Raw genomic sequence first — 15,249 nt, 5'->3', positions numbered from 1 at the left:
CAAATGCGTTGGTCTTGAAGAATTTTTCTACGAAGGACAGGTAAGGGGGCAACGACCAGCTGACTGGGGCGTTGCGCGGGAGTGGGGCCAGACCCATCCTTCGTAGCCAGGGCGACAGGTAGAACCTGGGCACATAGTAGTACTTTGTGCCCACGTATCTGGGATCCACGCACAACCTGATGCAGCCACACACGAAGCTGGCCATCAGGGTGAGGGCGACATTGGGGACGTTCTTGCCCCCATTGTCCAGGGACTTGTGCATGGCGGTCCGTCTCACCCGCTCCATCTTGGATCCCCAGACGAATCTGAAGACAGCCCGGGTGATTTCCGAGCTGTAGGAGCGGGGGACGGGCCAGACCTGCGCCAAGTACAGCAGCCCTGAGAGCACCTCACACCTGATGACCAGGTTCTTGCCCGTTATCGACAGGGAGCGCGCTCCCCACAGTCCCAGTTTCTGTTTCACCTTGGCAGTCCGCTCCCGCCAGTTCTTGTTGCACGCCTCGGCCCCTCCGAACCCGATCCCCAACACCTTCACATGGTCAGACCTGATGGTGAAGGGGACGCTGGATCGGTCTGGCCAGTTGCCGAAGAGCATGGCTTCGCTCTTCGTGCGGTTGAGCCTGGCCCCCGTCGCTAGCTCGAACTGTTCGCAGATGCTGATCAGCCTGCGAACTGACCTCGGATCACTTCTGCTGACAGCTCGTCACTCTCGCCGCCTTCTGAGTGAAGAAATTCCCCCTCATGTTCCCCTTAAGCATTTCACCTATCACCCTTAACCCATGACCTCCAGTTCTATTCTCACCCACTCTCAGAGGAAAAAAAGACTGCTTACATTTACCCTATCTATATCCCCTCATAATTTATCAAATCCTCTCATTCTTCTACACTCCAGGGATTACAGTCCTAATCTATTCAACCTTTCCCTCCAACTCACGTCCTCAAGTCCCGGCCACGTCGCTGAAAAATTATCTCTGTACTCTCTCAATCTTATTGATATTAATGCGCCCATCCTCATTAATATTACATTTTTTATGGGGGAAAACTTAAATTGTACAATCAGACTCGAATTGACTTTTTGAAACATCGATTACTGGAAAAAAAGACATGGTAACCGAACCAAACGATGAGTTTTTTTCTGGACGTGTGTGAGGATTTCAGTACGGAGATTTTCCAAGTACTCAGCAATTAGCTGTCGGACAAACTCCAGGTTTGCTGAAGAACAGTGTCACACAAACTGTGCGAACAGTCTATCAACACACAAACAAGCGAGGTTAGATTATACCAGGCGACAACAGCCCGCAGAATATAGCAAGTATCACCAATAGGTTTCAATTAAACTGTGAGAAAGTTTTTTTTTCTCTATTGTTCTAACACTTGGTCATGACTTCTTGATCAATAGAATCGTTTTGCTTGGTTTCATTCCCTCTCTGGAAAGTTCATTGGTTTGAACACCTCACTGCAAGTTTTAACAGGAAAACGGGATATTGAGGGGCATCTGTCATTGTTTACGTTGTATGCATTTGGCCCTTAGTAATTCTGGGTAAGTTTTGCTGAACTCTACTTCAAGGAAATTGACCCCATCTTACAGAACTCCGGAGCAGTGTGTTAAATATAGATCCTCAAGCCGGTTAGAATTTACCAGTGCTCTTAGGAACTGATTGACAGCAACACATTGACTAAAAAAGAATTGTCTTACACAGGAATCAGAAAGGAGTGTGTGTGTGTGTGTTTTAAGTAATACATTGAAGAGCATTTCCCACACGGAAAAAAAGCGAATGTCATACAGTTTGAGAAGTTTACATAATTCCAGATACCAGGAGAAAATTAAAGGGTAAAGGGACTCCATCTTGATCCCGAGGTGTTCCTGTTCCGACGTCAGCTTTCTGATGGGAGCTGGTTATTTTCTGACCCTTAAATTCAATCCCTCGGCACAAGGTCATCTTCACGACGCGGAACTGTCGTTCCACCGCCGCCCGGAAAACTAAGGTACTTTGGTTTGATTTTCAACGAGATTTACTTCCAGAACCCCACCTCTCGCCCAGAAAACAAAATCAGTTTTTCTGGCGAGAGCCGGTGGAGTTTTAGTCATTTTCAGTTCTTTCTGCCCAGCCAATGTTTCCGTACACTTGGTTGAGAAAATGCCAATATATTTGCTTTTGGTCATTTTTTAAAAACATTCTTATTAAAGAGCCATGGCGACGAACTCGGTGACTGGAGGCGGAGAGGAACACCTGGGGAACGATGCTAAAACGCCGGTAAGTGACCTGTGGTGTTTTAGTACAGTCGTTTCAATACAATTTTTTTTGTCATCATTATGCTTAGGAAAGATTGATTTTCATATAACTAAACGTGCTTGAAGTAAAAATCATAAAGAAAGATACTGTTCAGTGATCTTGTAAACACAAATACATGTTTTCTCAGAACACGCGCTATTTTATAAATAAATAATATTTTAAACACTAGTTGCTTTTAAAATGAAAACATTGATTTAGTTTGTACTAACATATTTTGAAGAAAGTTTGAGGAAGCGGGTACTAGGATTAAAGAGACTCCATTCATCCATCAGTCTTTTCGGTTAATTCACACACTACCCACCACCTTCTCTTACAACGTTTCTGTATCCCATCCTGAAAGGGGGCGAGGTTTCCAGGAAGAGGCTGGCAGATAACGTTGGCGAGGGCAGGGAGACTGGGGGAGACAGACGTCACTAGATTGAGAAATAGTGCAGTATTAAGATTCATGAGAGCTTAACGGTGCCTGCGTCTAAAGGCATGGCATATGAAAAATAAGATTAGTGGTGCACAAACCCAAATAGTCATCTAGGATCATGATATCAGGGTAATTTGAGTCTGCCTTACACTAGGAGAGAGTCAACTTAAAATATTTCCAGATCCAAAGCAATTGAGAAAGAGAGGGACGGGAGCAACAGACAAAGAGCTTGGGGTAATCAGTAGGCCAGGAGCATCTATGGAGGGGAGTAGGTGGTCAACTAACTGTTCATGTCCCTTCATGGGTTCTGCCTGATCTGCTGAGTTCCCCTGGCACCTTGCGTGTTGCTCTGGACTCCAGCACCTGCAGTCTCTTGTGCCTCAGCTAAAGAGAGGAAGTGGTGTAGGTTGTGCTTGGTGGGGAGAGATTTGCTGAGTGGTCATCATATTGATGATGGCCAGAATGGCTCTACTGGAAAGTGGATGTCCTGCAGGTTTTACGGACAGGATCTAATAGCTTGGAGATAATATTAGACTGCTCTGTGCAGTTTAAGTCAGTAAGATGGATGTAAAAGTCACAGTGCCAAAGGTTATGGGGAGAAGGCAGGAGACTGGGGTTGAGGGAGATAATAAATCAGCCATGATTAAATTGCAGAGTAGACTCAGTGGACCAACTGGCCCAAATCTGCTCCTAAATCTCATTGTCCGCACCGGTAAATCTGCAGAGAAATTTTAGAGAGAAATAAAATAATAACAAGCGAAAATGGCCAGTCAGTTTAAGCTTAATGCTGGGAAGTATTTGAAAGTAATGATCTAGGTCAAAGTCATTGGATAAGCATGGAGTAATAACTGGAAGCCAGCACTGATAGGGAAAAATGGCAAACCAAGTTTAAATAACCTGTTCTTTGTGGGGATAAATGAAGATTGAGGAGGTGTTGTGATCCATAAAATGTTTGGTTAAGTGCCAAGTAAGATGTTGTTTTGGTGACTGGAAGTTAGTGGCTATTGGTGATTAGTAAGGTCACAGATGACACAAAAATTACTGTTGATTGTGAAGATAATGTAGTCATGGGCTACAGATAGATGGTGATGGGTTGGGCAGAGCAATGGCAGATGGAATTTAATCCTAATAAATGCAAGCTATTTGTCCATCACGAAGGACCCTTACCATCCCAGACGTGCTCTCTTTGCATTATTACCATCAGGGAGGAGGTAGAGGAGCTTGAAGACCCACACTCAACACTTTAGGAGCAGCCTGTTCCTCTCTGTCATCAGATTTCTGAACAGACCGTAGCCCATGAACAAAAACTCACTTATGCTTTATTTTAATATAATTCTTACTGAAACTTAGACTATTGCATCACTGCTGCCGCAAAACAACAAATCTCACCAGATAATAAACCTAATTCTGAGGTAATGCATCTTGGGCAGATTAATAAGGGTAATAATTAGTATTAGTAGATTAATAATTAGTATTGAAGTATCAAGGTTTACAAGTCCAATAACCCCTGACGGTCACAACACAGGAGAATGAGGTGGTGAAGAAAACATATGGGATACTTGCCTTCAACCTTCCCTCGATTTTTTTTTTTTACAGCCACATAAACCAGCCATTGCTCTAAGTAGGAAATTTTTAAATGGCCTGAAAATTGCATGAGGCTTTAATAAAACATTTTATAAAAGAAAATTCCAACCACACGGCAACGGAGGCTATGTGCGTGGGGACATTTCAGTTAGCGTGCAGTTTAAAGGGAGCAATGCTTGCCTTCATTGGCAAGGATATAGAATATAAAGGCAAGTTATGCTACAATTGTATAAAGTATTGGTTAGGCCACAGTCAGAGACCGTCATGTAGGTCTGGTCACTACATGCTCAGAGGTATGCGTTGCACTGGAGAGGATACAGAGGTCATTCAGATGTTGCAGGATTTAATGGTCCCATAATGAGGAGTGACTGGATAGGCTGCATTTTCTCTTCTTGGAGTGGAGGAGGTTGGCGGTGACCTGATGTATACAGAATTGAAAAGGTAGGGATCAGATTTTTCTCTAAAGCAGGAGTATTTAAAATGAGGGCATATATGTAAAGTTAAGATAGGAGGCTAGAGGGGTTTAGAAGAAGTATTTTTTTTTCCACCTGGACGGTGTTTAGAATATAGAATTCAACGGACTGTTGGAGATAGAAGCTCATATTTAACATGTATCTGGATGAGCTCAGGATAAGAATTGGGCTTGTTATCATTGACATGTGTTAAATCTGTTGTTTTGCAAGAGCAATAGAGTGCAATATATTACTATAAATTACAATAAGAAATATGTAAAAATAAATACTTAGTTTAAAAAGGAAAAATAGTGAGGTAGCATCCATGGACCCCATTCAGAGATCTGATGGCCTAGGGAGAGAAGCTGTTCCTGAATCATTGAGGGTATGTCTGCAGGTCCCTGTCCCTCCTCTCTGGTAGCAATGAGAAGAGGGCATGTCCTGAGTGGAGGAAGTCCTGAATGATGGATCCTGCCTTTCTGAGGCATCACTTTTTGAAGGTTTCCTTAACAGAGAGGAGGCAAATGGCCATGATAGAGCTGGTTGAGTGTACACTCTCTACAGCTTTCTCTGGCCCTGTGCATTTGCAGATGTAACCAGTTAAAATGTCCTCCACAGTACATCTGTAGAAATCTGTAGAAACATGGAGATCATCTTAATTGGTGAAGGCATATAAGATAATGGACCAAGGGGTCAGAGCAAGGAAACAGCCCTTCATCCTAACTCATCCATGCCAACCAAGTGCCTTCTTGACCTAGTCTCATTTGCCTATATACCTTAAACCAGGGGTCCCCAAACTTTTTTATGCCATGGACTCCTACCGTTAACTGAGGGGTCCATGGACCCCAGATTGGAAACCCCTGTTCTAAACCTTTCCTATCCATGGACCCATCCAGATCTCCTTAAACCAGTGTAAATGCTAGCATCTGGTACTGATCTGGTAGATAGGATTAGGATAGGTAGATCTGTGAAGTTTGGTATGGACATGATGGGCTGTTGGACCAACTCTGTGCAAGGACATGAGATGAAGGTGCTCGTAATAATGAGGAGTCCAAACAGGTTAGCCAGTAATAAACTTTACTCTTTGGCTGAAGGGTCAAGATTCAGAGGAAACAAGACTCGCAGCAGCAGAAGATCTAAAGGTGACTTTCTCCACAAAGGTGGTTGGTTATTTAAATCTTATACTGATTTGGATTCTCGCATCTTGTTTGACCTGAGCATGGAGGTTTACTGAGCACAGCAGCATACTGAAGGCAATGGAAACTTCAGGCAAAGACAAAACACTTTTACACCACTGTTTATGACTTGGGAGGAATTAGAGGTGCTTCCTTCCAACCTACTTGGTATTTTCTTCCACAACGTCAGGTCCCTGCCCATTCCAAGAATACCTTGCAATTTAATCCTGTCTAGGAATCAATGCCAGGTGTCAGGAATCTTGAACCCCTGGTTTATGGAACTGATCTCAATAAATTGGGAAACAGATTCCATGGGTTTGAGCTCTCTTATAGAATCACATGATCTAATTCCATGTTCCCACTTGATTACCCCTCAAGTGGCTGTTGAACCAGAGGAGATAACTTCATTCAACTTCACTCACTCACTCACCCTGTCACTGAACTGTTCCCACAGCCTATGGACTCACTTTCAAGGACTCGTCATCTCAGGTTCTCGATAGTTATTGCTTGTTTATTAGTAATATTATTATTTATTTCATTTTGTATTTGCACAGTTTGTTGTTTTTGCTCACTGGTTGTCCTGTTGGTGCAATCTTTCATTGACTCAATTATGCTTATTGGATTTATTGAGTATGCCTGCAAGAAAATGAATCTCGGGGTTTTGGGTATATGGTGACATATATGTATCTTGATAATAAATTAGCTTTGAACACTAAAGCAGCTGGTTCCTTACCCAATCCCGTTGTTGTGGCCGTTTCCAAAGACTCCCTGTTCATCTGGATTCCAAGAAGGAGCCTGAGGATTGGAATTAAGTGCTTAGAGCATATGGCCAGTAAAACCTCTTCTCTCCATATTCACACAACTCGCCTCTATAAATTTCGGTGCACAGTCTAATAGTAGCAATGGAATGTCAAAGGTGAAACTGTGGTCAAATATTGCCCTAACAATGTGAGATAGCCCACTTTGGATCAGTCGGGTTTAATAAACGTCCATTAGATGCTACCATGGACAGAAAGACTGCAGGACCGGGAAGATAATTTTCTGAGCAGGTCGGGATTTGGGGTCAAAGAGTAGGAGGGAAGTATTGCGGTTTAGTATCAGAATAGGAATCTTGAATCAGGTTTACTGTCACTGGCATATTTCATTATATTTGTTATTTTTCAGCAGCAATACATTAAAAAATACTGTAAGTTACAATAATAAATAGTGCAAAAGAGAAATAAGTTAGTGTTCATGGGTCATTCTGAAATTTGATGGCAGAGGGGAAGAATCTGTTCCTAAAACATTATGTGTCAGTGTTCAGGCTCCTGTACTTTTACCTGATGGTAGTAATGAGAAGAGGACATGTCCCGGGTTCTGGGGTCCTTAATGGTTGATGTCACCTTGAGGAGCCACCTTTTGGCGGTGTCCTTGATGGTTTGGGAGGCTACTCCCTGTAATAGTAAGGACAAACTTTAAGCGAAAATGTGGGAAAATTCCAATGACAGTAAGAACACACTCAAATATCCAGAGGCTGTTTAATGGCTTCTCAGAAATAGATTTTTATTGCCTTGTGGCATCATCTTCATACTTTATAGTTATCATATTAAAGGGCTGAAATGTGGAAATAAATGTTTGTTAGAGAGCAGATACGATATTAAAAAAGAACGTTTTGATCCTTGATATTGGTAATCAATGGCTGTTGAAAGGAAGAGAGTAAATACAGAGCGATTAACAAAAAACTTATAGAATTGTGAGCTGGGTTGATTTTTCTCTTGATTAATTAAGGTGTCTAAAGTTATGAGCGGTTTAGACATATTTTCTTCGCAGAAAGATCAGTAACTCGGGGTATAGGTGTAATTATTGAAGGATTCGGGAGGAGCAAGGACAGTTCATTTCATTCGCTGGGTGCTGTGAGTAGCAAATGTTATCTGTATGGGCAATGAAATCCTCTCCACTTTTAAAAAAAGACTTGGATGAGCTCTTGAGGAGTCATCTGTAGGACTATGGATTAAGAGCATGAGTAACATCAAAATAGAAACATGAGTCGGCCAGTTGGTCCTCAATACCATTTCATCATTCAGTAAGGATCAATGCTAATCCACTCTTGGCTCTGTATAAATTTTCCTCTCTTTCACACTTGTAATTCAAATGTCTGTCAATCTCTGCCTCAAATTAATTCCGAATCAGAATTGGGTTTATTATCAGTGACATTATTGTGAAATTTTCTATTTCATGGCAGCAGTACAGTACAATACAAAAAAAATACTATAAGTTCAATAAGAAATATATTAAAAAAAGAGCAAAAAGTGAGGTTGAGTTCATGGGTCATGGTCAATTCAGAAATTTGATGACAGAGGAGAAGTATTTTGTGTGTGTTGTTTCATCCCAGGAACCTTCCTTGTATTGTGTCCTATGTAAACACTTCCTTCCTTAAATACTGAGACCAAGGTTACACCAGGACCCTGTACTGTTGTATCAAAACTTGCCTACTTTCTACTCAATACATCCTGGGCTTTATGGTTGGCATGGTAGTGCAGTGGTTAGCACAACGCTTTACATTTCAGGCAACTGGGGTTCAATTCCCACCACTGCCTGTAAGGAGTTTGTACGTTCTCCCCGTAACCACGTGTTTCCTCTGGGTACCCTGGTTTCTTCCCAAAGTCCAAAGGCCTACCAGTTGGTAGGTGAATTGTTCATTGTAAATTGTGCTGTGATTAGGCTAGGGTTGAACTGTTGGGTTGCTATGTGGTGTGGCTTAAAGAGCCACAAGAGCCTACTCTGTGCTATATCTCAATAATAATAATGACACTAAATCAGGATCATTGTGTTCCACAGAGTCGAGACTCCAAGTGCAATCATTTACATGTACAAGGTTCAGAGGGGAGTCAGACTAAATTATTTGGCACAGTGAGTGGGATGTCTGGAATTCACTGCCCTAAAGGCTTATGAAGGCAGGAACTCTCGCTACATGTAAATCAAGAAAATAAATAGCAGCTGTGCCAGCATTGAAAACAAATTTCGCTGCCCGACCTGCTGAGTTCCTCCAGCGTGTTGTGAGTGTGGCTTTGACCCCAGCATCTGTAGATCATTTTGTGTTCACAACAGTCATGTTTTGGGATCGTAAAACGGGACAGGAACATTGGTGGCGGAGGTGGGGTTGGCGGTGAAGGGGTAAAGTTTAGGTTTGATGTGTCAGGGGAAGGTTTTCATGCTCTTGTTGCGTAGCTAAATACTTAGAAAAGCAAATCCGCATTTCAAGTTATGGCATTGCCTTTTTACATGTGCAGACAGAATGGGTCTTTAGTCCGATGTTTGGCTGTGAAATCAGGTTGTTGTGCACTCTTGTCAGGCTAAGTAGAAGCAGTGGAAAATATATTTGTAAACTTAAACTGGCAAATGGTTTTTGGACTGCGAAAGGCAGAGCACAACTGAGGAATAAAACATTCGCCATGTCACTAAAACAACGAGTGTATGTTTTATCATTAGATATCCAGGTGCATTTGGGCACATGTAGGTAGATTTCTTATCTACAGTACTTCAAAATCACAGCATCCTATGAAGTGGAGAGAAAATTAGTTAAAGCTATAGTGAGCTTTCTAAGATGCAGAGAGCATTATCAAGTGTAAACCTTCCCTCATGCACAAATTAGGCAGGTGAATCTAAAGCAGGGGTCCACAGACCCCTCGGTTAATGTTAGGGGTCGATGGCATGAAAGGATTGGGAACCCCTGATCTAAAGGCATAAAAATTTAGAATTTATAGAACATCACAGCACAGCATAGATCCTTCAGCCCTTGCTGTGCTGACCTTTTAACCCACTCTAAGATCAATCTACCCCTTCTCTCCCACACAGCCCTCCATTCTTCTATCATCCATTTGCCTACTCCTACTTAAAAGTTCTGAACTCCCTGCTACCACCCAGTACACACTCACAACACACTGGAGGAACTCAGCAGGTCGGGCAGCATCCATGGAAACGATCAGTCGACGTTTCGGGCCGAAACCCTTCGTCAGGACTGAAGAGGGAAGGGGCAGAGGCCCTATAAAGAAAGTGGGGGAGGGTGGGAAGGAGAAGGCTGGTAGATTCCAGGTGAAAAACCAGTAAGGGGAAAGATAAAGGAGTGGGGGAAGGGAAGCAGGGAGGAGATAGGCAGGAAAGGTGAAGAAGGAATAGGGGAAAACACAATGGGTAGTAGAAGGAGGCAGAACCAAGAGGGAGGTGATAGACAGCTGGGGGAGGGGGCAGAGTGACATAGGGATAGAGGAAGGGAGGGGGAGGGAATTACCGGAAGTTGGAGAATTCTATGTTCATACCAAGGGGCTGGAGACTACCTAGACGGTATATGAGGTGTTGCTCCTCCAACCTGAGTTTAGCCTCATTATGGCAGTAGAGGAGGCTATGTATGGACATATCTGAATGGGAATGTAAAGCAGAGTTGAAGTGGGTGGCAACCAGGAGATCCTGTCTGTTGTGGCGGACGGAGCGGAGGTGCTCGACGAAGCAGTCCCCCAATCTGTGTCGGGTTTCACCGATGTAGAGGAGGCTGCACCGGGAGCACCAGATGCAACAGATGACCCCAACAGTCTCACAAATGTTTACGACCCAGTACACACTATTTGAGACAGCACCAAACAGCTGTATATTTAACTATATGTCCTATATACACTTTGTCAACTTGTACACCTACAGAATATGTTTTTATCTGTTAATATTGTTGAGGTAATATTTCATGTGTTGTTTGTGATATATGTACTGTGTTTTGCACCTTGGCTCCTGAGGAACATTGTTTCATTTTGCTGTGTACAGCTGAATGACATTAAACTTGAGCTTAAATATCCCTAATGCATCTGCCTCTACCTCCATACCTGACAGGGCATTCTACATACCCACCATTCTCTCTATATAAAAAAACTTACCTCTGACATTCCCTGTATAGTATACTTTCTTCCAATCACCTTAAAATTATACCTGCTTGTATTAGCTATTTCTATCCTGGGGAAAAAAGTCCCTGGTTATCCATATAATCTACAATATGCCGTTTATCGTCTTGTACAACTCTATCAAGTCAGCTCTTGTCTTTCTTCGGCCCAAAGGGAAAAGCCCTAGCTCACTCGGTCTTCAATCCAGGCAGCATCCTGGCAAATCTCCTCTACCCCCTCTCTAATGTTCCTCATCCTTCCTATAATGAGGTGACTAGAACTGAACACAATACCCCAAATTGTTCACAGATGCGAGATTCTGCAGATGCTGGAAATCCAGAGTAATGCGCACAAAGTGCTGGAGGAACTCAGCAGGTCAGGCAGCATCTCTGGAGAGGAATAAAGAGTTGATGTTTCAGGTGAAGACCCTTCATCAGGACTGGAGAGAAAGGGAGAAAGAGCCAGAATAAGAAGGTGGGGGGGAGGGGAAGGCGTAAAAGCTGGGTGGTGATTGGTGAAACCAGGTGAGGGGGAAGGTGGGCTGGCAGGGGAGGGGTGATAGATCAAAGAGATAAAAGGCTGAAGAAGGAGGAATCTGATAGGAGAGGAGAATGAAAGTCCATTTTAGTGCAAACCTTCTTAAGATTTTTTAAAATTTTGTTTTATTTATTTGGATACCTATGTACAGCACGGAACACACCCTTCCAGCCCAACAAGCTGCACTTTCCAGAAACCCACCTACTTAACCCTCACCTAATCACAGGACAATTTACAACAACCAATTAACCTACTAGCCAGTAAGCCTTTGGACTGTGTCTTTGGGAGGGAACCCCCACATTTACGGGGAGAAACATACAAACTCCTCACAGACACTTTCGGAATTGAACTCTGACACCCCAAGCTGTAATAGCTTTGCGCTAACCACTGCACAGCCGTAGTGCCCTCTGATAGTGTTAGCGACTTGGGTTTAGGAGCCTGGGATAATGTCACTTACTGTGGAAGAAATTGGAGAAGATGATCTTTGGCAAATTCTACTGTTAACACCAACTAAGGTTTGGTTTTATTTTTCATCAGCTTAAATGGGCAGTCACATCTTTGTTCAATATGTATCCATTTCCTGTATAGTGTTGAAGGCCAAGTCTAGGAACGGGAACAAACAACACTGAACCTCTTTCAACATGGCTTACCTGATTTCAGCTGTGACACTGTCACATCTCCCCTCCTGCAGGGGTTTGGATGAAATTGGTTTGCAAAGACACACAGAGGATGGCTGGGGGCAATGGCTTCCTTCTTAACAACAGAGCGGGTGATGTTCAGCAGTGTCAATAAAGTACAAAGTAAATTTATTATCAAAGGTTTGGATTATTGCTGATTGGTTTAGTTGAATGATTACACATTATTAATAGGTTTGGATGTGATAGGTTTGTAAAGACGCACCGAGCAAAGCCAGGAGCAACGGCTTTCTTAATATCAGGGCAAGTGACATTCATATGTAAAGGAAGTGAAATGAGCTGTTTCATGGACTGTCTAGAAGATATCAACCGAGGGGGCCATCTTGACTAGAAGTCATCTTGACTCGCTGTACTCATGGGGTAGGCCTCTACGTTCAAGTGTTGTCTCTCTCTTTCGATGATGTTGGAGAATTGGACTATGGACTTTTTTCAGCCTTGTGGTTTTTATATTCTGTGTTTTCACCCGGTTTTTTTCTTGTCCTTTTGTGCGAGAGGAGGGGGATTTGAAGATCAATGTTCTTGTTGTATTTTGTGCAGGGAGAGAGGAGATTGGGGTCGATGTTCTTGTTTTGCTTTGTTAGTTTTTTTGTGTGGGGGAGGAGGGTTGGGGGTTGATGTATTGCTGTTTATTTTTTTGTGCGGAGGGTTGGGTTTGCTGTTTCTCTTTGAATGACTTTCCATGGTTTTCTTAGTTTTGTGGCTATCTGGAGAAGAAGAATTTCAGAGTTGTATACTGCATACATACTTTGATAATAAATGAACCTTTGAACAGTGCCAATGAATTTGAAAGTAAATTTATCACTAAAGTACATATTTGTCACAATTTACTACCCTGAGATTCATTTTCTTGCAGGCATTCACCATAGATGCAAAGAAATACAATAGAATCAATGAAAAACTACACACAAAGACAGATAAGCAACCAATTTGCAAAAGAATGCAAAAATAGCTGAATTGTCGAGCTATTTGGTGTTCAGAAGAGTGAAGTTATCCATGTCACCTCAATAATCAGTCTCTATGACAACATTATTGTTAGCGTGGGCATTTCAGACTCTTTTGAAATCAAAACAATGTTTGGTTCTGGAATTAATGTAGATTCATATGAATAAGTCTTCAATTTTTTGGTATTCAACATTACACAAAATAACAAGAACACACATATGTAAAGTGAAAACGCAAAATGTGAAGTTGAGGATGCTAACAGGTTTTTTTTATGCAATGTTCCCAATTAATCCTCATTGGCATAATGTTTAAACAGCCCCGAGGCCTAGGCCTCAGCATAGATTTACTGTTTTCATAGCTGTTTTATCGAGTTATTTGCATTACCTATGGCCAAGTGTGACATTGAAATTACACAAGGTCTCTTTTACAGCGCCTGGCAGCAGAGAAATGAGAACAATATCTACAGGACACATTTGTTTTACTAAAATATTTAGAAAGCAATGACATTGATTTGTATTTTGCACGGAAGAGATGGAGAGAATTCATCTGCAAGTTCTAAATAATCATTGAATTTTAATGGATATCCTGACGCAGGGCTGTGTAGAAGTACAATGGATTCAAGTTAATCGGGCCGTTGGCTAATTAGGGTAGCTGCTTATTTGGAACAACACATAAAGAACAACTCTTAATTGAGAAAATAGCTGGTATTTCCTTCACTGATCTGGGGCACTATGCTGCCTAATTGGGGTAGGAGACTGTTGTCGAACAGTTTCTAACCTGCGACAGACGCGTACACTTGTGTGGCCATTAGAGCAAACAGTTTTAAAATAGCTTCAGTTGTGTGTGCTTGTGTTCAAAAAGCAGTGATTTTTGTCACCAATAGTTGGCAAGAAATAAGCAGCTTGACAGTTCAGAACTGTTTTTCTCACTGCGGTTTCAAGCATTCAGGCTTGAAAATGCCAGAAACAGCTGGGAGTGAAAATTAAATGACTTCATTACTTCAACAAGTTCAGAAATACAAAGAATTTGAAGGTATCAACCATCACCTTGAATATCACAATGAAAATGAAGGTTTGAAGGATGCAGTAATTGAAAATTGTACGAAGGCAGTCCATTGTCTATACAAGACATCTACGTTGACTTGGTTCATTTACAGCAAATCGAAAGAACACAACTGTGTACACTGAGTGAATTCCTCTGTTGCTAACTATTAGAACTAATACACAGTTTTATAGGACTATAGTAGTATTGATGGTGTTCTAATTTGTTCTGTGTTTCATATACATACATAATTTGTTACTCAGTTAAATGATAGTTTGTCCTTTCTATATCTTTTTACCTGTTTCCATGAAAATTCCGCCATTTGGCGCATCCACCTAATTACTAGTTGCGATGTGTCCCAACTAACAGGAATCCACTGTATTGCATTCCTTCTTCCAAGATAGTGACCTTCCTTCAGGTGAGCTCTGGGTTTTGATGGAGAGGGGGCTGGAATTATTCTGTAGCTGTTGCTACTTAGCCTTTAGAAGTTGGCACAGGGTTGTCTTGCCACATAAAATTTTGACAAACTTCTAAAAATGCACAGTAGAGCCTTTCCGGGCTGGTTACATCACAGCCTGGTGGGGAAGCACCAATGTCCGAGAACAGAAAAGCCTACCAAAAGTAGTGGATACAGCCCAGTCCATCACAGGTAAAGTCCTCCCCACCATTGAGCACATCTACAAGAAAGCAACATCCATCATTAAGGACCCCCACCATCCAGACCATGCTCTCTTCTTGCTGCTGCTATTGGGATGGGGCTACAGGAGTCTTAGGTCCCACACCACTAGGTTTTGGAACAATTATTATCCTTCAACTATCAGGCTCCTGAAGCAGTTTTGCTGTGTACAGCTGAATGACAATAAACTTGAACTTAAATGTCCCTAATGTATCTTCACTCACCTCAACACTGAACTGATCCCACAACCTACAGACTCACCTTCAAGGACTCTACAATCATGTTCTCAATTTATCTATCTATCTCTTCTATTGCACATTGGCTGGTTGTCAGTCTTCGTTTGTGTGTAGTTCAGAGTCAGAATTCTGTTGTTTTTTTTTATTTGTTCTACTGTGAATTCCTGCAAGAAAATGAATCTCAGCGTAGTATTGAATTGACTTTATTTCTTACATCCTTAACATACATGAGGAGTAAAAATCTTTACGTTATGTCTCCATCTAAATGTGCAGTCATAGTAATTTATAATAATTCATAATA

At 42.0% G+C, this 15,249-nt stretch overlaps 1 protein-coding gene across 2 annotated transcripts in view; it reads left to right on the top strand.

The window, feature by feature from the left end:
• Window positions 1-1,639: 1,639 nt before the first annotated feature.
• The window catches only part of LOC140204593 (protein ATP1B4-like), a 52,959-nt gene continuing 39,349 nt past the window's right edge, over window positions 1,640-15,249 (top strand). The window contains exons 1-3 of one of the 2 annotated variants that reach the window (XM_072271319.1): window positions 1,640-1,986; window positions 2,189-2,255; window positions 5,840-5,887. In XM_072271319.1, coding sequence (XP_072127420.1) covers window positions 2,193-2,255; window positions 5,840-5,887 — 111 coding nt within the window. In that variant the 5' untranslated portion in view covers window positions 1,640-1,986; window positions 2,189-2,192. The remainder of the gene's footprint in view (window positions 1,987-2,188; window positions 2,256-5,839; window positions 5,888-15,249) is intronic. The other variant, XM_072271320.1, reaches the window with a different exon arrangement.

Source organism: Mobula birostris, chromosome 10 (genome assembly GCF_030028105.1).
Source record: "Mobula birostris isolate sMobBir1 chromosome 10, sMobBir1.hap1, whole genome shotgun sequence".
Taxonomy (NCBI): Eukaryota; Metazoa; Chordata; class Chondrichthyes; order Myliobatiformes; family Myliobatidae; genus Mobula; species Mobula birostris.
This window is presented reverse-complemented; position numbering and strand designations above follow the sequence as displayed.